General features: G+C 36.8%; 1 protein-coding gene across 1 annotated transcript in view; it reads right to left on the reverse strand.

Annotated features, from left to right (window-relative positions):
- Positions 1-25,004, reverse strand: part of LOC107225243 (gonadotropin-releasing hormone receptor) — a 193,400-nt gene that overhangs the window by 12,266 nt on the left and 156,130 nt on the right. The window contains exon 4 of the mRNA XM_046731065.1: positions 960-1,084. Within this exon, the coding sequence (XP_046587021.1) occupies positions 960-1,084 (125 nt within the window). The remainder of the gene's footprint in view (positions 1-959; positions 1,085-25,004) is intronic.

Here is a 25,004-nt window from a genome sequence, read left to right on the forward strand (position 1 = left end):
ACATTGAAGTCTGTTACTCAAAGGATCTTAGTAGTTTGATAGTACCTACTTACGAATAAGATATCATTTCGATATTCGCAAAAGTTATTTCTACTCTGCTTATCCCACTATGGCCTTTGTATAACACTTTTTATCAACGTCACATAAACCGTGTCGGAGTGTTTAGAATTTCTAGACTAACCACTGTTTTCAATAAAAGCATACGTTCGACAAAATGGGATACGGCAATTTTTTATGATTATCATTTGAATGCAAAGTCGTGTAAATTTCGAATTCTTTCAGTTAGCCGTTCCTGAGTTCATCGTGGGAGTTTGTTAGGACAGACAGACAGACTGACAGACAGATGATATTGTAAAAAGCTATTTTCCGGATATTAGAGATCTGGAAAAGTGAAGATTCATTGAAATTAAGAGAAGTTTATTCTCGACCGAAACCAATACTTTTCCTAAATCACCATATGTGACGAAAAGTATAGATTTAAACAATCCTACTTTTCTAACGCGAATATTACTACTTTTAACTGCTATAGGGAAACGGGCAGAGCTGTCTTCGAATTTTTAAATTCTGTTTTGTTTGATTTTCCCCATTCTCAGACGCCAGGTGAGCATTGCAAATATCTTTGCCTTGCTCGGTCGACTAGCGTGATCAGCCTTACATCTCTATTCGGTCCACTGATGAACAAAGAGGTACGTGATAAAGTGTTAAACAAAGTTTTCTTCTTGCTGTTAAATTCCCAGTTAATCACTTTCTAAGCTGTTTTGCTATTTGTTTACTATTGTATACAGTCTTCTAACAAAAGGAAGGAAGTAAGGATATTTGGCACGCTGCTCATTTAAATTCCCAACCGTTTAAGTTAGGCGTGTTTGTGCAGTGACAAAAATATATACCGTGTACACATACAATTACTGCGCAAACACACAATTGAGATAAATAGTACAAGGGGGCATTCGCCATCTGACCTGTAGTTACTGCCTTGACGCCGTCTTCTTTGTGGCCAGAGATGGAAAGCTCCGTAGATCAATGGATTGACAAGGCTGTTGCTCATTCCGAACAAGAATATTCCACTTTGTAGGTCTTCGCTTAGCTATCAAACAAAAACATTGCTTGTCTTTTAATTCTATTTATAATTAATTTGTTAAAATGTACATGAATACGCTGATATCATGACAAATTAGGGACGATTCATTCATATACTGCAAATAACAAGATTTGGGTATAAAAAGAGCAAATAAACCACCGACATTTGTTTGTTTGTTTTTATGACAGGTATCTCCCGGAGGAATGCACCGGATCCTTTTGGATTGTAATAATGTTACAATAAACACAAACCAAGCTACTTGTTTGAGTAACCTTACAATTACATATTTTTTTTTGTTACGATTAAACTAATAATTTTCTGTATCAATAAATTTACGCTATCGGATTCACTTTCGCCTACAATGATTGAATGAGCACCTAAGAGTATAATCCGGCAAGGGAACAGATAACACTGGTCTACAGTGGTTTTGTTGCTCTTGATATTTGAGTCGTCTTAGAAAGATTCGATGTCAACGACCTTAGGAGTAAGTGTAGTTTTTCGAAATTGGCTTTAGTTATTTATTTTATCGACATTTTCATATATGACTCAAAAAAGCAATGTTTAGGTGAAAAATTCGATTTCTTTTTTTCAATATCTAAAGTTTATCAAAAAAATATTATCAATAACCTTAGTTATGCTTACTTTATTCGGGCAAAAGTATAAAAAATACAAGAAATATAATACTTTGTTGTTCTCGCCATGAAAAAGAGGGCACAACAAGTTTCTTCGAAAGGGGGGGTATTGGGGTGTTCCGAAAAAAAAAAATTAAAAAATTTCTCTCAAACACGCATCAAACTTTCGGTAGAGCATCTTATATAGAATATCTCAGCCAAATACGAGCTTTTAATATTGATTTTTTTCCATTTTCCATTTAAATAACAGGTAAAAAAATTTAGGAAAAAATATATCTCATAAACGTCTGACATATAAACCATCTAAACGTACATCTAATAAACTATCTGTATTAACAGATTCTTATAGGAAATTTCACGCTCTATAAAAAACTACTGATATAGAACTTTAACCGTTTAAGAGAAATTCGCCTTTAAACATTGAGTCATCTCGAATACAATACTACAATAACATAAAAACCAGAGCCAATCTAATATAATCATAATTATATTCGTAAGTTTTACGTTCTCAAACACCAGGATTCACAGAAAAAATCAGAGCAACAAAAAAAAGTATTTATTTTGTAGAGCTGTGTAATCTGTCTGTCGTTACAGAATTGTGACGTCACCGAAAGACTACTGAGCGCTCCATGATACGACCAACTACCCCACATATAAGCGCCACCGCAGAGAGGCGGCCAGTTGTAGTCTGACCACAGCCGAGCTTGCTCAGCGCTGTGATTTTCAAACACCAATACCTTGGGTGAATTGCAGGTTGATACTGAATACGCTCTGTCACTTTACCGCACCGAGTTTGTGCATTGGTTTGTTTGGGTGCACAGCCAGTGCAAAGCACCTAGTTCGTGCAACCTTCCTGAGATCCTTTCAAGCACCTAGTCCGTGCACTCATTCAAGGCACCTAGTTCGTGCAACCTTCTTGAGATCCTTTCAGGCACCTTGTTCGCGCAACCTTCTTGAGAGAATTTAATCCATACACTGTACAAGAATGGTGCAATCTTGTCCGCAGCGCCTATCTCGCGCTCTTTTCTCTAGTCGACTCGTTCGATTATATTCATAAAACACATTATGTGTACTGTTTTCTTACAGCCTGGATATTTTCTAATTACATTGAAAAATAACCAACTTGTGTCTACATTCCTAGACGAACCTCCTCGACCAACAACGAACTAATACTATTTCTTTACTTCACAGATTCTTCCAATACCGACCTACTAACGCTGCGTGATAACACCACTCTTACTCTTCCAATTTCATTAATTGCCTTATCTTATGTCAGTTGTTATACTTCTCTTTACAATATATCCTTTACTCTCACAGACACATTTTGGTCCGTTAACCGAGCCATCCGAAGCATTCTCCTATTTCAAACACTACTCGTTATTGTACATTTCCTATTTCCAACTATTTTCAAACCCAATATCATGTACCATATTTCGGAAAAGCGGACAATTGCTTTGGAATGATAAATTGTAATTCAAATATAGCGCCCTTTTATTCATCAATATACTAAGGAACATTCGTGAAGCATACTTTGATGAAGAGATAAAAAAAAGTAAGCACAACTAGTAAAACAGTCTGAACTTGAAATACGAGGCGCAGAAACTCGCAAGACGTAACGCTAGCCACTGGTCGATCGATCCACTTGAACGTAGTGTACGCAGCGGATTCGTAATCCAGCGACGAAACTTCAACCGTACACTCTCGGAAACGGTCGAGTGTTTACGGATAAACCGAAATAATTATTCGTTTATTTTTATTATTCTTTCATTCTGCGAAGTCTCGTGCATATCCTTGGCTACAGTTGGCGGGTTCACCTCGATAGCATTGTGAATAGTTATAGGGCCATCTAGTCGAAATTCCGACAACCGGGTACCAAAATCTAAGGCAACAAGGCTTCTTGTTACTACTAACACAGAGGAACTCAATGAATTCTTTACGCGAATCGTAGCCAGCAAACTCACTGTCTGATGAATTATCAGAGCTGATTTTGCCGAGCGGCGTGCAAACAGTTCTATTTTTCGTGCATTATACCCGATAACGTAGTAAAAAGTATCAACGGAATTCAGAAATCAAAATCAATGGTGAACTTAAAAAAAATATCGATAATAAAGAAAGATATCAAGCGTTAAAGACGACTGTGTGTTCAGGTGTGGTACATATTTTTGGCACGCGTTTTTTTCAACATTTTTCATCAGTTTTGCCACGATAACTGAAGAACACGGTAAGATATCGCCGTTTTCGTTTTTCTTTAAATGAAGATATCAACTTTCTCTCCAAAGTGAACCAATGTCTATGTCAACAGAAATTTATTATTGTCGTTATTAAAACAAATGTCATTCGTGATTCGATGTTTTTTACAATTTTAGCCGCCATTTTTCTAATTTTCATGCTACTTCAAAAATTTTAGGTTCAGTCTGTAAAGGAACATCCCCTAAAGAGAATGATGCTGAGAATTACCGAAAACTCTTGACTGTTCACTCAGAATTGTGGCAATAAGGGAGCAGTGCACAAGACGCGCGATCTTTTTTATCCGCCCATATCGCCTTAAATATTTATATTTTTAAAACTTGAACCACTGAATTTTGTAGTCCAAACTCCAATAAAAATATTGCAAAGAATAAAATGTATGTATGTTGTTTCAGTTCTTCACAAATGCCATTTCAATTTCATCCCGTTTTCGGCCTCTTTTTGCTGCCAACTCTCCTTATGAGTCAACCATAGTGATGTTTTTCATTTGTCTGATACTACCACATGTGAATCACAAACGAATTTTGTGAGATAAATTCTGAATGACGAAAAAATACTTTTCGAATGCTTTGTGATGAAATGATTCCTCATTCAAAATTTTTGTGGATGAAATAGCAGCAGCAGATCACAGTTGAATCAAAAGTAACGAAAGAAATTATTGTAATTCCGTTGACAGTTGACACACGTATTCACGCACTCACAAAGTCAACATGGCTACCGCTAAAACGACTGCGATAGAATTTCGGTTGTTTAAAAATTCACGGCACTTAGATACCACTGTAATTTATTTCACCCGCAATAAAACAGCAGCGCGAATACATTAATTGCAACTCCGTTGTTGGTGAAGCTCTATATACTGATATTTTACCCCACGAAAATTCAGTGATATAAGATGGCGCCATCATTAACCTTTTAAGTACGCTGTCACACCACAGGGGAGCGCAAATTCCTTGGACGTCATCTGTAGCACACGCACGCTCATAAACAGCTCGTCTAATACACTACACACACACAAGCTTGAGCAGGTGAGCCACTGCAAGCAGCCCTGAAAGTTCGAGAGTGTCGAGCTGTTCATCTTTGATTTATTAATATGACAAATCGACGCTGATCGGGCAATTCAAGTCAGTATTCGAATGAAACATATTAAATTATCTGTATTCGTTACAATTGTGTAGATTGCCGTAGTGGCCATATGGAATGCATATCAATTTGAAATAGCTCGTGAGGATAACGATACGAAATTTGGGCGTATAACCTAAAATTTATCATTGTTTACCTCTGACGAAAATATCTCTACCGATGCATAATTGAAAAGCGATAATAAGATCCCTAGACAAATTACTTTGCAGTACATTGTTCATTGTTGTTGATTGATTTCTTGACCATATCTTGAAATTATGTGTAGAGTTTCTGGGTATCAAAGGTCAATAAATTCAGTAACAAATTTGACGTCTTGGCCGTGAGTCTGAGCCCTCCTCAGAAAATTAAAGTATATTCATTAGTTATTACTTGAAGTTGGCAATCGATCATCGTCGCCGGTGTTTTTGTTTATCTCCAATACTTGAAGAATTTTTCTAATTTTTTTATGGAACCAATCTGAAGAGAGACCTTTTTAAGATAAGCTTCTCAAGGACCACCCTAATGATATGTGATATTATTATTGAATAATTTAAAAAAAAAAATTTAGCAAATTTTTATAACTATGATATGGCAACGATAGTAAGATTTATTTATAATCGTAAGTCATGAAAAAGACTGTTGTCTGTGCAGGAAATGTAACAGAAAAAAAAAAAATGACGAGTTATCCTATACATTTCGACACAAACATAAATGCTTACTTCTCTTGTATTTCAAAATATTGATGGATCTATTAAGTAATCCTATTCTTTTTACAGACCATTGTAATGCTACGCTATTATGTAGAATGATAACATATCTCTGTGTCAGCAAATATGAATGATCAACAAGTTTGTTATCGACTTATTCTTTTGTATTAATCGTGTTATTACATGCGTCGGTCAGATGTGAACTAGTTTTCTGTTCCGGAATACAACATAAAAATAAAAACAAACAACTATACTTTATTACGACTGAATCGGTCTTTGCTACCAAAGAATTAATTTTCTACACATTCTCTCATACAGAAAAAATTCAGAAATTTCGGACCCTATAGGCACCATAAATGATCTTGCACGTACGTATGTTCCTGACCGAGGAAGTTCTGCAATCGACTAACAAAGATCGTGGCCACTGTGGTTTACTCTTAAATGTATAAACGAACGCATTCATTTATCCATTCAATCATTAGTCACTTACTCTATAAATTGCAACGTGCGGGTATACATACATACACGTAACCGAGTACACGCATGATCGAACTACAGAGAAGGAACAATCTAACGTGAACGGGATAATCTCTAAGCACGACGAGGCGACAACACCGAGGGATTGAACCGAGTATACAAGGACCACGCTGATCAGCACCGAGGAGCAGTGTTAGAAGACGTGGTACACCCGCCTGATCAAATGGGAGGAGAACAAAATAGATTCATGTAAACTTGACTTTAAAAAATTATAAATTTCAATACACAATAATTTCGAGTCGAAGTGACCAAATTCATCATAAAAAAGGAAAGCGTGGTTTCAAAAGTGAAACCAAAATTAAATTCAATAGGTTAGGAAAAAGTAAGGTGAAAACTTAGGAATATAGACAGAATCACGTTTAAATTATAACAAAACTCATTTTACTTTTCTGTCATCTTGTTGTCAACGAATCTATAATTTGTGATTCAATATATTTATTCATCGTACATTTGGCACTTATGAAATATACGCGGTTGTTTCCTTATCCGACCAATTAGGCAGTAATCGCGTATAATTTAGGGACTCAGCGACGGTGACACAACCTCACACTTGGCATCGTTATAAACCATGAACCAGTCGTGTAAATGTGAATCCGAGCCTGATTGACAGCCACGGCAATCCACCCTGGACTGTAGAGGCTACCGATGTAATAAAGAACAGGTACGACGAGCACGGGAATTTCAAACCCTGCATCGTTGGAGGGACCACGGCGACGGCATTAGCGCCCGAGACCTTGGAATAGATCAAAATACGAACGACGACTGTATTCAAATCTTCGTTAGTTGTGCAAAAAGGCGGCGTAGGCAACCCCTTACCTCGTCAAGGACAAACTAAAGCAGCTTAGGGTTCTTTTTTGAATAGGCGATACCTATCTTTCTTGTCCCTATTCCCTGGAGATAGCCCTAATGTAACAAACATACTCACTATTAACATCTTTCTGCAAAAAACCCACAACCGATGCACTTTCCATGAGCTAATCAGCTCTCGAGAAAGCCAGAAAACATTCCAACATATAAATTACCCAGGTAACAATTTAATCGGTTTGACGTGAATGCGACGTCTATAGCGTGATGATCCTAATACGCTCAACTGTCAATGTAATGCTTATGTAATAGAAATGGAACAAACATATCTGAGACATATACTCCATGTTGTGACAACTTGTCACAGCCAGGCAAGCGTGCTACGTAAAATCTATGCTATGGTATATCTGTGATAATACTATCCATAGAAATTATGTAAGTGATGCGAAACCGTCTTAACACATTAATTATATGATGCGGTGCAACATACCCTTCACAGATTTGAGGAGACGTAGCTAACATGACTGCAAAACGTAACCTTAATATGCACCATCTATGTTGCAGTGGATCTATGATTGTGTCAACCCTAAACAGAACAACACGCGGAATATAACCTCGCTGCACTTCGCCTAAGTGAAACGTGTACCGGGATTTACGCGGCGTTTAGGTTTTTGTGAATTTATTTTATCGTAATATTACAGATGAATAAATTTGTTCCCTTCAGTGAAACATCTTTTGTTAATAGTGACCTCAACATATTTCAGTACGATCAAAGATAAGAATAAATATATTTTTAAATCGATATAAGTGAGTCAATCATAAAAATATGTTATATCCGATTATTCAACAGGATATTACATCACCATATGCCTAAGATTGGGAAAGAAATTACATGTCTGACGAAAAGTCATGGGAGACGTTTGATTAGAAAAGAATCAAACGTATGCTGAAAAAAGTTAAACCGAAGATCAATTGTGAAAAATTTGAGCATGATTTGAAGGAAAGTACTCTAGAAAATACAATTTCTAATCATGGAACATCTGAGGCAAAATTTTCACATCATTTTCATGAGACAAAACAGAAGTGTTTGGATAGAACCGAAAATTTCAGTGCTGATCTCGACGGCAGTAGTAGTAGTGGTTCTGCAAAAGTTACCAATGATTGTTGTGAACAGCATTCAACTGAAAATAATCCAGGAATATATGCTGAAATTCTGAATTGGGCTATTAAGTCATCGGTTAGTCGAAACCACTTGAGTGATTTGTTGAAAATTTTACAAAACCATGGACATGATTTGCCTGCTGATTTACCTTTCTGAACACACCAAAGAATATCAAAATTATAAGCATGCCACCAGGGTACTATTCGCCTAAAGAGTTTCCATCAAATGTCAAATTTAATATTAATGTGGATGGTCTACCGCTGAACAAAAGCTCTGGAAGCCAATCTTGGCCAATTTTAATGGCATATACCACGGCAATGAAAAACCTAAGGACTACAATGACTTCTTGAAACATTTTGTGGCGGATACTTTATCGGTTCATGAGTCAGGTATACTTATAAACGGCCACAAAATATCATGTGAACTCAATGTAATCACATGCGACGTACCTGCGAAAGCCTTTATCACTGGTACCAAAGGACATAATACATAATTCGGATGCAGCAAATGTATGCAAAAAGGCGAATTCAAGGCAAATCGTGAAACAATTCCAGAAATTGATGCTACTTTCAGATTGAAAGTTAACGAAGAATATCATAAGAAGCGATCAATTCTCGAAGACTTGAAAATAGGAACGGATAGCCGGATCCCACTGGAATATCTGCATCTTTTTGCCTTGGTATCATGAAAAGTTGCTTCAATTTTGGGTAAAGTGAGAAAACAATGTTAAGATGACTAGTTCCCAATTAAAGCTGGCCTCTGCTCACTTGATGTCATTAGTTGCAACCATATCTGAAGAATTTGCAAGGAAGCCAAGACCATTGGAACAAGTCGATCGATTCAAAGGAACGGAGCTAAGACAAATCTTATTATACACCGGACCGATAATTTTCGAAGATACTTTGGATAAAGACAAATATAATCATTTTCTCAGTCTTAGTGTAGCAGTGCGGATTTTAGCCAGTGAGGAATATTCTGTGACACTAATAGATTATGCTCGAAGTTTGTTGATATATTTTGTATCAACTTATTCAAAGCTATACGGTGCAGAATAAGTGTCTCATAATGTACACAACTTAGTTCATGTTTTTGACGATGTGCAATCCTTGGGCCCTATCAACAAATACAGTGCTTTCAAATATGAAAATTTCATGCAAAAAATCAAGAAAAACGTAAGAACATCAAACAAAGCGTTACAACAATTCATTAACAGGGTCCATGTAGAAAATTATTCGAAAATAAGTCCTCAGAAAAAAGACTATCCAATAATAAAATTTCATAGCTCCGGAGAAGATAGTAAGGGTAGACATCAATGAAGTCTCTAGAGTATGAAAGCTTCTTTTTGAATACAAAAAAAAGTGATAGCTGTTTTCTCTGACTTGAGGAAAATATTATAGCTGTCAAGCGTATTTTCTTGAAAAACGGTACAATATTTCTGTATGGAATGAAGTATGTTGATTGTAAAATATTATTCAATGAGCCCTGTGATTCTTCAGAAGTTGGCGTACATTTAGTAAACGAAGAACGCTACGAATTCGTTGTGCTTCAGACGAGAGACATCAAACGAAAGTGCTTGAAGTTACCCATAAGCGACCGGAAAAGTGCAGTATTTCCATTGGCCCACGATATTTGAATCTCCAACTCGTACTTCACGCGCGCGTGCCTACTACACAAGCCAGACCACGCTGAACGCCTCACTGGTTTTGCAAGTCCAACACATGCGGATCCCACTATGCGGTTTAAAAGGTACGCACCTAACCGAGGTGATTTTATTCATCTCTTTTATTTCTTACTTTCAGTTGTAATAGGTTTCTATTTCTAATTGACAATTTGTTTCTACGTTATGCTGTTACGTACGTAGATACGCTTTCGTAACCTATAAAACCTTGCGACGCTTGTACAATTCATTACACCCTCTCAAATATTATTTGTTTTCTGCAAATCTAAAGAGAATCTCGACCCATAATTTAAGAAATATACCGGGCAAATGTTATTATTAAAAACAAAGTTGCATCGTTTTTGTAATTTACGGATAGAACGATAGGATTCTGCATTTGAAGAGATGAAGAACTTTGGTCGCAATTTTTTAGTTTCTCAAAAAAAGACTGCTTCAAAGGTTACTTTGATTTTCACCGAAATTTACTAACCATAACTCCTTGCCAAGTTCTAAAGAGAAAAGAAAAGTGATTTAACACGCTGCTCAAAGAAAGAGGCAATTTAGAACAGGTGTTCTATTTTTTGAAATTTTTACCCTCTTATTGAACCTAAACATCGAGTCGAATTTAACAATTACTAAGCAAGTAGTTTTTTAAATATTGCGCTGGCTTGGTAATTGATAAATCTGTGACTCTTTTTGGGATCCATTTGACGATAAGTTTTGGACAAAATAGGACACTTCAGAGTCGCCCTAAGACTCATCCAGATTCATTTAAAATTACACAAACTTTCTTTGGGCATCAGTAACATGATTAAAAAAATAGAGTGACGAACGAGAAATTAAAAATTCTATATTTGTAATTTTATATTTTAAGACAGGCTACGAACCACGTTGTAATGACGTAGATTGAAAAATTTGGTTCATTGAACTCATTCGTCTTGGTTAGTATTAATATCGTCAATTTTTATTACCCATTGATACTCTTCACCATGAGCTTGCCGTACGCTGTTGTTAGTGAAGGCGATTTCAGTGACGAGGATGAGGATGTAACATCAGAAGTGCCTACAATACGGCTCACGTCAAACAAACATGAATGTTGGTGGCCCAAAACAACAGACGTAAAAACTTATATCGCAAAACAAAAACCTCCGATAGAAAGCAGCGGAAAGTGAATCCGCTGTAAGTTTAAAGTAGAAGGCTATTACGGTTAATATATTTCCATACACATTCTTATGCAATTAACGGGTTCCCTTGCTTCCATAAACTCAATTAAAAGTGTAATGTTAATCAACAGCTCGATATTTTACTATAGAATGCCTCATATTTATGCCGAAATACTAGAATCCTAGAATCATCAAGAGTACTTTACTCGAAATCACTAAACATGAACAATTTTCAAAGTTACGATAATGCAACAGAGCAATCGCTTCATTTCATCAATATACTGAGGAATGCAATAGGTTGTAACAACGTGATTAAGTATGTGACGTTACTTTCTGACCTTTACCCACCACGTCACAAATCTTATTCTACTACAAAAAAATAACATATATTTAGAGGTTTTTTAATATTTGATAAATAAAGCACATACATTTGCGAACCATATGTTCACGCAAAAATATTATATTTATCTATATATATAAAAGAAAGACGTGTTAGTTACATTATTTATAACTCAAGAACGGCTGGACCAATTTGGCTGAAAATTAGTGGGGAGGTAGCTTAGAACCAGGAGACGGATATAGGATACTTTTTATCCCGTTTCCATGGGACGTGCATTCGATTATCTCAAGTGAAAATAGGTGAAACCTGAAAAGTACCCCTTGGAGGTCTGAACTTCAAAGGATAATTTCACCCCTTAGAAACGTTTTTCCGCCGATAAAAAAAATACGTGTCTCTTAGATTTTGATGTAGAATAACATATATAAATTTCATCAAAATCGAAGGATGTCAGCGGAAAGACTTTCCTTGTTAGGAGCGCGGAGCATGCTGCCCGAGCCGAGGGTGGGGAGATGAGATATTAAGATCGCCGTAGCAATATTGTTCTTTCCTACCTAAGGACACAAAACTTCTTTTTTCTTCCTCTCTTGAGAGAGCAAAATAGTTTTCCCCGTTCATGTGTGAAAAAAATGATCAACTATATGGTACAAATATTACTTTCAGGTGCAGTATGTGGGACAAATAGGTGGCAATAACTCCAAATACTCTAAGAATACTACGAAAGTATTCACTAACAGTGTTGCAACAACTGTTTCATGGTGTGGTCTGCGAACAAATTTTCAACTCTCGAATTTGAAAGTTATAGCTATCAAAGGTGTGTGAGATCGAAGAATTATCCAAAGAACATTGATTGCATGACTATAACACTATCAGATTTGGTGGAATTCAACAGAAGTAGTGAGATTATCATACACTTGCACGGATAAAGATTTCGAAGACACTATATCGGAATGGTTCCGTTAAGGTAAACAGCGTTTCAAACGAGAGAATAAACCAAAAAATCCTCAACCACGTCCGGTAACTAACAACCAGAATAGGTAGATCAGAATTCCGGAAGTTGCCGCAATCTTCAATCACACTAGGTAAAAGTTACCTATTTTGTATCTTCAGCGTCGTATCGTGTTTTTCTTGTTTTTTGGTTTGGTCTCCCTACAGTAAATAAACACATATCTTACTTTCATCTTTGAGAATGGACAAAATCATAATCAGAAAATGGAAACATTTCAAGGTGTTATTTCAAATTACAGATTAGTGATTAGGTTTTTTATTTCAAAAAGGAAAATTACTTTTTATGTAGTTGTTACTCATACTATACTTCATTTTATATAATTTGAGGGTTCAAAAAAACCAAGTCCCCCTATTCACGTACTCATTCTTTCAGACATAAACTGTAACTATTACGTTGCTAAGATTGTTTGCTATAAACATAAACTTAGATGCTTATGTATTACACGGAAAGATTATACTGTTTATGAACGATACAAAGGTCCTATATGTTATCAAAATGTTCATATTTGTTCTAGATTTAAGAAAGTCAAGTATGTAATAAGAATTTGTACCGGAATAATATTCATGTTCAATTTCTATTACTTTTTCTGAAGCTGAAACAATTGGCTTTTGAATTTATATTCGTGCATTAAGGGGGTACCCTGGAGGATTACGCCGTTGACGTATATATCTGCAAATATCGAGGTCCACGTATTCCAAATGCGAAAAAGGGCTTAACAGCCTTATCCTATATGCAATTTTAAACAAAAACACTCCAACATATTTTCATTTGACTCAGAAATGAAGAAATGGCACAAATTCTACGAATTTACTATTGCAATTTCGTAGAATCCATGGAATTTTTTTATTTTTGCTTCTGACAAAAATGTATTAGACTGTTTTTATTAGGAATAGTATATAGAATAGGATTCTTGAGCCCTTTTTTGCGTTTCAGATACGTGGACTTCGATTTAATGGACATATGTACGTCAACGTAGAAATCAACCAGGTCACCCCCTGAAAGATACATAAGTGATACTGAAAAAGGTACAAATCTATCAAAGTTTGAATAAAATATGTAAAAACCGAAACAGTATTAATATACTATATTTTTATAGCTACAATAATAAAACATCCAGTATCTCACAAAATAGCAGTTATATATTTGACACAGTTATGGATCATTGATTGTGATGTATCTGATACCTACCTGTTATTTCCCGAAACTTCTCAGTGATACGTACGCCATGTAACCCCAATTCCCAATGACATGTGTTAGCGACATAAACCTGATGTAACATTGTAACCTCCCTGTTCTTTAAGATTCATGCCTCTGCAACGTAACTAGCATGCAGCTGTGCTTTGCGATTGTTACGAAACTGCCGCATGACATGTGGCGGACATTTTAGAGTGCCTGGACCATCACTTTTGCGTTACATATAACATGCCAGTGATATTCACGGAACCGTGTGTAAGATAATTGATATGTGTTTGTAACGAATTTGTGTTTCCAGAGTAGTTGACAACAAAGTGTATAATTTCAAAACTGTAAATTTAAATTGGCAATCTCTGATTAAAATTGCCTCTCTTTTTCGCTTATTGGCTGAAGTTTGTTCAGATTTTGACACAGCTTTTATATGTACGTTACGAATATCGTCGGCAGACGGTGTTGAAATGATGACGAAATGTGCGTTGTGACGTTATGAAATACTTTCGGTGGCTTTGAAGATAAATGGATCGATCTTCGTCTTAGATGGATGTTTTTGGTTTCAAATACGTCTTCCTGATAAGACCTTCGTTAATATCGACGGTTTTAAAATTTATATTTGGTTGCTACGCCCATTACAAAAAATTTCAACACCACATTTTATTCAATTATAAAATTCGCACCTAGTGCTCCTTCGACGGTTTTTCTGAGAGAAAGAGCGCCTGTCTCGGAGAAGACAGGTGGAATTAACCGAGGTTTGTCACGTGATTAATCATGAGTCAACTCTTATTTGGCTCTTGTTTTGATTTTAGGCGGGTGAACTTTGAATCGATACAATTCGTCTAATCGCCCAACTTGAAAATCCACTAAGTTCATCCAACTTTCGCTTGGTTTATATCCCGTGCGCCATCTACAAGGTCTTGAAAAGGCTCGTCTTTGACCAACTAAATTGGTACCTCATCGTGCATAATATTTTAAATCCAACGCAAACGGGCTCCCACGCTGCGTACGTTCATTCCCGAGTAGAAACTCTGATAAGCTAAACTTGATGTGGCCCTAGTCAAAATTTCCTCAAGCAATACGTATTTGAAGCGAACCCGACGTGGCCCTGGTCAAGCTGGCATCAGCCAGTCCGTTTCAAAGTCTGCCTGTTGTGCTCTTGATTAGGTTTTAAATAAGCAGTACTTTCTAAGGTCGCCCTATACGCTCTGGTCAGGATGGTCTTAGGCTTTCTTGGCGTTTCTAACAATAAGTAATGCTGCTCACATGATAACCTAATGACGTTTTGTCTTATACCACCTACTGCGAGTCGAAATTCTCTTAGACTTATCACCGCAAAAACGAGGGTTTTTAAAGCCAGCAGCAATCGTTTCATCTATTGTTTCGACGACGCAAATCTGCCCAATGTATTAGTTAATAGTGAAATTATCAAATATACCTGATTTCTATGCTACCTCGGTGTGGTCCTGAATTACACCTTGAATTGCGGGAAGTATACAACTGCAATTTACAATAATGTCATCGTACCAGCTGAAAATTAATCACTACCTATTCTCGGCTTGGACGAGGAATGAGGCTTGTAAATAGTTTTTTGCAACGCCTGCGTGGAAAATCCGCTTTTATGCACCACTTACAAGTACCGAAAGTAGTCTTTTATACACAAGTGCAAGTGTGGGCAAAACTTTCGCGTATTGCTAGCGGTATGAGAAAAAAACCTTCGAATATCGTTAGCGGTGTGCGAAAAAGTTAGTCACGCTTTTACCCACGGTTGCGCATTTAGCTGCACTAGCATCACCGATGGAATCGTTTGTCACTCTTTGCCGAGCTCGACATCGTGCCGTGGTTTCGTATAAAAGTTTCGTCTCGTTTCATATTCCTATGTTTATCCCTCGTATACTATTATGATATTGTAATATTGCTTTTCTTAATGGGATTTCAGTTCCTGTTTTAGATCGAGGGGCTTCGCCCCTCGACCCCACCAGGGGCTTTGCCCCTGGACCCCAACGTGATGTGCAGTGGCCTGTTGGAAATCCGCTTTTCCAAGATTTTCGAACTTTTTCATTCTTTGACTGGTTTTATTTCATTATGTCGGACTTTCCATTACAGGTGTGACAAAAAATAGAGTTCGATACACGTGCGAAAGTTGGCAATGCCCAACTCGTGTGAATGCGCCACACTCTCCCTTCGACTCGTATTCGGGCTCGTGCTGCGCCTTCACGCTCGTGCGGGTATTGCCACCTTCGCGCACTAGTATCGAAAAACACTATTATTTTCCTTCATATGGACTATTCCTATGGACACAATGTATTTGGTTGCATCGTGTGATGCCATTATCTTTGTGAATGGTGGTCTATGGCTCTGAGTTGCTGTAAGCCGTCGCGTGACTGCATGATTTCACTAATTAATGAATTTCGTATCGCTGAGCGACCTCGTAGCTCCCGAATTAATATTTGTATCGTATCCTTTGAATTTCTCTACTTTACCGTAATTTTCTATTAGATTACTTTTGTAATTCCTACCGTATTTTGAGCAACCTTTATCTCTGTTTTCTCTTAATTCCGGTACTTATTGTATTCTATCGCTTATTATATTTTATTTGCTGTTGTGCATGCCTTGTATCGTAAATCGAGTTCCTTAGAGTACACTTGAGTGTAGATACTAAACAACCGCTAAATATACTATAGAATACTACAGTACTTCTCGCTATTTTCTGGTTACCGATTTTGTATTACTTATTACTTGATGTATTTTCGTATTTCTTGGAATATTTGATTTTTTTGGTAATGTAAGCCACACTAGTTATCTCTGATTCTCTCGTGATGAAGTATATTTAGCAGGTATTCCCTAATTCAGTAAAACTTCTTCAATCCTTTCGAAATATCTCATAATTTTGTATTCTCTTGTAAATTATACGTAAGAATTGACGTGCAATTTAAGTAGACTTTTGCATTATGTCGCTTACACCGACCTACGTCTCATATTTTATGCTGATTATCATTTTTTGTCAACAGCTATCGTTAGACGTAATTCTGATCTTTGGCTTGTTGAATGAAATCCAGTAGACTATCGTTATCTTTTGTGCACTTATTTAACTGATCCAAAATTGTAGATTTAATCGACAATATGCGATTGATTGATCTGTTAATTCCTGACTTGAGTTCACGTCTTTGTTTCTTTAGTTAAATCTGCGATAAAAAAGTGTTCTGAAAACTTTTACATGATACATATAGATTTTGGACTGCTGATTTTGAATATCAACTCTGTTTTTACGGATCATATCATGGTTTTTTAGGATTCAGATATACATGGAGAGAAACTTTTCTCAGAATAACTCTATTAAAATAAATATCTTTATCAGTTTCAAAGGAGTAATCTAGTAAATTCATGATTACTTCGTTAGTATGAAGATACAGACTTTGAGAATGTCATGGCAAGCTCAGAAAAACATTCCTGGAATTCTTTAAAAACTGGAGCTTCTAAATTTTCAGGTAACGTAACCGTTCCCAATTATAAAAATATTGTCCAAGAAATGTTAAGCAACTGTAAAAACTCGGGGTGTAATATGAGTCTAAAAGGTCACTTTATATTGCTGCTAGCTTTTATGTTATTGTAGTATTGTAAGGGGGGAAATGATTTATAATACAATTCCGATTTTATTCCTAAATTGTACGTTGTCAAACACCAAAATTTACGGAAAAAATCAGGGCAGCAAAAAAAATTATTTTTGATGAGCTGTGTAGTATTTGTTTGATAAACTTTAGATATTAAAAAAAATCAAAATTTTCATCTAAATGTTGCTTTTTTAACCCTTAGCGGCTGCACCTCAGCCAGGCCACATAGCGGCCACATGGAGTAACTCAGTACTCCACGCTGAAAAACCTAGTTGTACAAGACATATACATATATGAGTGTTTGAAGACTTCTAACCGATTGTTTCATGCTTGTTGAAGAGTTCTTCAACATTTCTGATGATTTTTATCGGTCAATTTATAGATGGCGTTCTAAAAACTGGTCATATGTGTGAAAATTCAACAAAAATGGCTTTTCCAGAAAAAAATTCATTACTCCGCCATTTTTTCAATATTAAGGGCTAAAATTTTAGGATTGCACGCACAACTCATACCACTACCGTAAAAAAATAACAGTATCCGCTGATCATTCAAAAAGTATATTCATTTTGCAAAATTACTGGAGGGACTAATAATTTCACTTTTCCTGAGCCTGGGGCAACTAGTTACCCCGTGTGGCCGCTAAGGGTTAAGTCCATGGAGCCTAGAGTAAAGGAGCCCGAACGCCTATAGGAGAAGTATTATAAACGTGGACCCTGAAAGTGACGTAAAGTTGGGTTCGGAATGCAGCCACGGGAAGCGCTAGTGCTCCAAACAGAGGAGGTGGGTTTGCATTTACACGTCATTTTTGGCTTTTCGGCTTTGCACGTATAAACGAGTTTTCCAAAGATTTTTTTATTGTGATGAAAACCGGCGTCGTAAGGTGTAGTGAGTGATTGCCCCACATTATATCTAAGCAGGTGAGAAAATGGTATTTTTTAAATACATATGCTATTTTCAATACTTTATTAAATTGTAATTTACGGATTGAATGAAACGAGCATGAAAGTGAGGTTAAAATTCATATATTGTCATGTGTAATCACAAATTATATTTTGAGTTTATTTCTGGTAGCAGAATGGGGAAATATTGTTCTTACCCAGGCTGCCGAACTGGGCGAGATGCCCGCAGAGCAAACTGCAAGCGCTTAGGACGACGGCAGCTGTCTGTCTTCAAGGTACCAAAGGTAAATCTCCGGTCACAATTTTTTCTCTTTGTTAAATGAGTCAACACGTATAATTTGTTGACGAAATATTAAGTTATTGCATACCAATTTTTGCCGATAGAAAAAAATATGTTTGTTCAATGACTTGGCGTATATAAATTTTGACCCGCTTTGTTTTTACCCGTATTTTCATATTAAATACAATAAAATTTTTTTTTGTCTGTGGAATATGCAACAACGACGGAGCGAAGTCCTTGGACAGTGTCTAATTTCGATTCGAATCGAAAAGGGTGAGGGTCGGAGCCTGGTCGAATTCGGGTGGAATGCTCCATATAAATTATTCACCGAGGAAACATTAGTTTCATCGCGTCGGCTAGAAGAACAATTGAGTTCGTCGGGCCATCCAGAGCTGGACAATTTATGATCATGCGGTAATTGTCGAAGGTCTGCAATGAAAATTTCGATCTTGGATGAACTTCGATTTAGGTAAAAATTGTTTTATTTCCACAGTTCCACAGTTTACCGCATTATTAATATTAATTATTGTTAAAAATTGTTTGTTTTATTGTTTGAAAATGTTTATGTTTCCTATCTGTACGAAAAAACACATTCCTATTGTGCAGTAAATAATAATGTTTTAATAAAATTGTAATGTTTTGTTGTTTGAAAATTTTTGTTTCCTATCTGTATGAAAAAGCACGTTCCTATTGTGCACTGAATAATAAATATTCGCACTTTTTGTTGTTTGTTTTAATTAGTCTGGATTTGACGCGTATTGTATAAAAATAATTTTTATTAATAAATATTTCTAGGATCTAGGTCAACTCGACTTTCAATTATGCCAAAAATATTATCTAGTTAGCAAATGCATGATGACAGAATTAATCGACAAACGAAAAATTTACTGTTTTCTCATCTGTTTACGTATAACTGCGCTACGAATATGAATATTCGCTTCTCTTTCTCTTCTCATTCCGTCTCTGTCATCCTCTCTTTGGGTACAGTAGCGCCAGCGGGTATTTCAGTAAAAATTTTTATTGCTTTCATAGCCCACGTCCACAGTACAGCGTTTGGGCTCCTTTACTCTAGGCTCCATGATTAAGTCGTTTGTGAAAATGTCAATAAAATAAGTAACTAGACCCAATTTCGTAAAACTACGCTTACACCTAGCATCGTTGACACAAAATCTTACTAAGCTATTCAAATATCAAGGGCAAGAAAACCAATGTTGCCCAGCTTAATTTTAAGTTTTAACTTTATATATAGGTAGTCTTATTTCATACAACCTATAGTTGGTACTGATTTTCCATTCAAACGTAGTGTCAGCTAAATCTGCTGAATGTGACGTGGTGTATATCATATGAATGTCGTTTTATATTACATTCAGGACTACTTTCACAATTATTAACACTCCAGTAAAAAAGCTTTTAGAAAAAAAGAACCGCAAACCTGTGTTATCGTTAGCTGCCTTGAATACCGCCCCACTCTACCAATTCGGGAGAGTACCTGAGCCTAGCCAGCCATACAACGGATTCTCTGATTATTGATATCGTATCGTGCCGTATCTTTATTTAGAAATTGACGCTGACGTGCCTGGCGCCCAACGAGTATCTTTTTGTTATTGTTTATTGAGTTCAGGGTTATTAGAGAATCGCGCCAAAGTGTCAAAGATGAGTCCTTAACCGAGGTTAGCATTACGGTATACATAAACTTGACTTAGTGATGCGTATTTTCACAAAATGAATTTGATGAATGATGCTAGTTTGTTTATATTTTTTAAATTCAGAGTTGGGAGTATGGCAGAGAGATCAAGGCTGCCTTGTTTATTCAGAGGGAATCTAAGTGAAACTCTTTTGATTTCAAAAACGGGACAGTGAATTAACATGTGAAAAATATCGTTAGTTCTATCACAACAGTCAGAGGATAGGTAGCAAGTAAGTTTGTAAGTTTTTAAATGTGATATAATTCTGCAGTTAACGTTGCTAAGGAATCTGATCTGCGCCAGTAATTGGTATGTTTTGAGTGGACGTTTCAAGTTTAAATACTGCTGAGCTCCACGTTGCAGGCAAATGTCAGAATGAATTACTAAAGTGCTACTGTTCTGACGGATTTCAATATCCACCCTATATAGATATTTGCTAAAGCGTCACATCGAGATTTTTGGTTGCTTGAGGAGAGTACAATTTCGAAATTTTTAGGTGAGTTGAAAAATTAACGACGGAGCCAGGAATCGAACCTGGTATCTAGAGATGCTTTGCCGGAGACTTACTCCACTAGACCACCTAGCCGCCCTGACTACACTGTCATTAATTTCTCTCATCACCTGTATTTCGAAAATTGTTTTTGTTTTCGTGTGCCATTGAATTTGTTTACATTTGAGATTCGTCGCAGAGACACATTTTAGACTTGTGTGTGAAGCTTGTTGGTATGTACACACATATGCTGTAAGTGGCTATTAATGTGAAATTAAAATTCACTTTAGCCATTTACTTTTTGAACGGCTGCGCGTTCATTTTGGCGATATGAGCTACGCATATCATATTTTAGCGAGAAAAATTTGCTTGAGGAGAGTAACGGAGAGTAAGTAAAGGAGAGTATTTTTGGTTGCTATCATTGGGGTGGGAGTGGGTTCATAAAAAATTGATGCTTGTCCGATTGGCTCAACAAATATGCGTTTGATCTGAAGGATCCAATCGTGTTTGAAGATTTTGGAATCATATGAAACCAATGATAGTTGTTTTTGCAAGCATATTATGGGATATCTGTCGTCAGGCATGCTGAGAATTTGGATGAGTGAGTTGAAAACTAGCTTAGAAACGAAAGAGTCGACTTGGGGTCTTTCACGCTCTAGGGAAGGCTTTCAAAGCTGGTAACTTTAGCTTTATCTATCGGCTTGACTATGCAAATATTCTCCGCCAATAATCCGTGGAATTATTATCAAGTATGTCTCCTTTGCGCTGCCTCGGTGTGACACTGGATAGCACCCTGAATTGGGCAGAGCATACGGCATTAGTCTGTAGAATTGTTAATCGTACATTGTACCAACTGAAGATGAATCACCACTTGTTTTTTATGACCATGAGAATAAAGATAGTGAGTGCCGTAATTCTTTCTTATCTGAACTATTGCTCTGTTGCTTTCAGCGGCTTATCGGGTATTCAGGAGTTAAGGCTTGAGAGCGGGCTTTGAATACATGTGTTCACGTTGTTTTCATGTTTGGACGTGACGTCAGCATTTCCAAGCATTGACGTCCATTAAGTCGGTTATCCTTGTCGGATAGATGTCCCCTGCACATGGGCTGTCTGGTGTTCGTATTACTGGAAACTGCTCAATCTAACTATCTAGCGCAAGGTTGTAGAATTAGGACCCACACTATTCCGGGGTACGGCAATAAGAAAACCAACTCTCTAAACGTCCCTGCTCTTCGGAAATTAGCGTACTGAAATTCGTCCATTGTCATGGGTCGCCAGTGTGCCCTACACCCCAAAATTACGAACGCTGCATCTGTAGTTATATCTAGTCCGCGCTGTAAGGCACACCAGTATAATGTTTTGCATATTGTCTTAACTTGGAAATAACTGTAATTTTTTACTGTGACTTTTATACTCTTAGAGTTACCTATTTAGTTTTCATTTATTAATAATTGAAGCTGAGCGTAGTTAAAACTAAAGTTACCATGTACCTCATCTATTATTAGTCGACATTCGTTACTTGAATATACTTTTAGGAATTGCCGATTTTTCTATAATTTTATTGTTCCACTATCTACTTGCATCAGATGCTGTCAGTTTCTTAATACTGTTTTCATTCCTTGTATCAGTTTCACTGTACAAAAGCTTGTATTTGTATCTGATTTTGAGCATCTTATAGGGAACTTGTGCCAGAGCGATAAACTACGTTGCGGCTATCTTATCTCAACTCATAATTCTTCTCAAACAGTTGATTTGCATTTCAATTTTGAAAACACATTAAAGTAGGAGGATTTAATCACTCTCATAGCGTATCCTATACCGAAATTTGATAGTTGGTAGATTCCGTGAATTCTGATACAGAAGTTTCGAGAACACGAAACTCTATAAATGATTGTGAAAAACCATGAAATATCGTTAAATCTTGTGAGTTCATTATAATGTAATGGAATCTGTGAATGGTTGCGGCAACTTCAAAAAATACGAAATTCCGAAATTTTTTTATGTAAGATCCATTAAAGTCTGAGAAAACGTCCCATAAAATCTTGTCCATATTTTCAAATTTATGTAAAATCTATCACAAGCCCGTACAAAGCTTGAATTTATAAACATTTCATGAAATCTGATACGTTTCCAAGTTCAAAATACATAAGCAGTTGCTTAAAGTATCGATTCACCCATTGAGAAGGGGTCTATCTTCCCTGAAGTAAGTTTGCATGAGAATGTTCGTATTATTACAGCAACAGGGGGTGGCTGCAATCTATTCACAAGAGTTGGCAGGCGAGCCCAACAATAAACCAGGGTGGAATCGTATTCATCCATTCTTTCGAATCCTGAAGAAAGCTGGGCTGCAGAGCCGTCTTTGTAGTTTCAGAATGTGAAACGGCCTGCACTTGTTAAAGACGCATCGATTTAACGTTAAACCGCAAAACTGGCTATAAAGAGATTTGCAAGGCTGCAAAATACACGGCATATATGTACGTGTTGGAAGGACGCATGCAAACTGCTTGCTGTAGAGATGCATTACTACCTATGCATGATTCATACCTAGAGCGATAGAGGAAGAGAGGTGGGCGTTTAAGTCCGTCGAATAAACGCGAATTGAGTGAACTGTATCACCTTTTTGAGTTACGACTCGATCGTTGTATCCTTTTACAATCGTTCACGCTATGACTATCTGCTAGTTGAAGAAAACAATTTCGAACTTTTCAGGTGAGTTGAAAAATTAACGACGGAGCCAGGAATCGAACCTGGTATCTGGAGATGCTTTACCGGAGACTTACTCCACTAGACCACCTAGCCGCCCTGACTACATGTCATTAATTTCTCTCATCACCAGTTTTTCGAAAATTGTCTGTTTTCCTGTGCCTCTGAATATATTTACATTTTAAAGTTCGTCGTGATAGCACATATTTTGACTTTGTGTGTGAAGCTTGTTGACATGTGCACACATGTGACGTTTGTAGGTGGCTATTAATGTGAATTACATTAATTTAGCCATCTTGAACGGCGGGCCGTTCATTTTTGCTGATATGAAATACCATATCATATTTATAGCGAGAAAAATTTGCTAGTTGAAGAAAACAATTTCGAAATTTTCAGGTGAGTTGAAAAATTAACGACGGAGCCAGGAATCGAACCTGGTATCTGGAGATGCTTTACCGGAGACTTACTCCACTAGACCACCTAGCCGCCCTGACTACATGTCATTAATTTCTCTCATCACCAGTTTTTCGAAAATTGTCTGTTTTCCTGTGCCTCTGAATATATTTACATTTTAAAGTTCGTCGTGATAGCACATATTTTGAATTTGTGTGTGAAGCTTGTTGAGATGTGCACACATGTGACGTTTGTATGTGGCTATTAATGTGAATTACATTAATTTGGCCATTTTGAACGGCGGGCCGTTCATTTTTGCTGATATGAAATACCATATCATATTTATAGCGAGAAAATTTTCCCTCCTTTAATTAAATTACCCCTATATGTTTATCACATGAAATAAAACATCACAGTACCAGATGAATCAATTTTTTGATGCCGAATGGCTGATCAAAATTCGGTTTAAGGGTTCGTATGTGCAGGACTCACACTGATGAGGGGAGTGTGACTTCTATAGGCTGGTAAAATTTCAAATCTCTTACCTCAAATTCCTGATAACGAAACAGAATCCCGGAAAAATTACCGTTTTTATTTCGTGTGTATTTGTTAACCTAATCGGATGAATGGTGCAGTTTATCTCAAGTAGGAATAAAATAAATCTCACACCGCCTCTCCGATAGTAGAAAGGAACTCGTTTGACTTTACAGGAGAAGCTCAAGGTTTGGTGAGGAAATGTGATTGGGTAATTCAGTGTGTGTTTTCGAAGCCCTAAAAGTTAAACTTTCGCGAAATGTTGTGACGAAAATTGCTCTCTTTTTTCTTTCGGTCCTGCAGAATTCAAGTCTGTGAACGTAAACGCAATCCTGTGGTCCAGTACAATTAACTTTTCCTTAGTACAGTGCAAGCGGCCTTACACATGTTCCATCTCTCAGGGGATGAAGTAAAAAAGCGATAAAACAACTAAACGGATAATAAAAGCTACATTAATAGGACATCGAACTCATAATTGTGCACACTACTTTATTCTCACTGATCTATTACTGTCCAATACGTGGAGTCCTAAACTATACCTAACTCCGAAGCATCGTTATTGCTGGCTTATAATGCGCATTATACCTACAATTAGAGGAATGTCGATCGAATCCAGACCCATAACACTGTGCTCGGCATGTTGGTTGAGCTACTCCGGAACAAATGAGATCCCGGTGCGTTGTATTCTCTTATTTCTTCTCCCTCCGGCGACTTAGAAATATGTTTTTATTTTCGGCTGTACGGCCTAGGTTGCCGAATCACGAACCACCCT

This window comes from Neodiprion lecontei, chromosome 2 (assembly GCF_021901455.1).
Source record: "Neodiprion lecontei isolate iyNeoLeco1 chromosome 2, iyNeoLeco1.1, whole genome shotgun sequence".
Taxonomy (NCBI): Eukaryota; Metazoa; Arthropoda; class Insecta; order Hymenoptera; family Diprionidae; genus Neodiprion; species Neodiprion lecontei.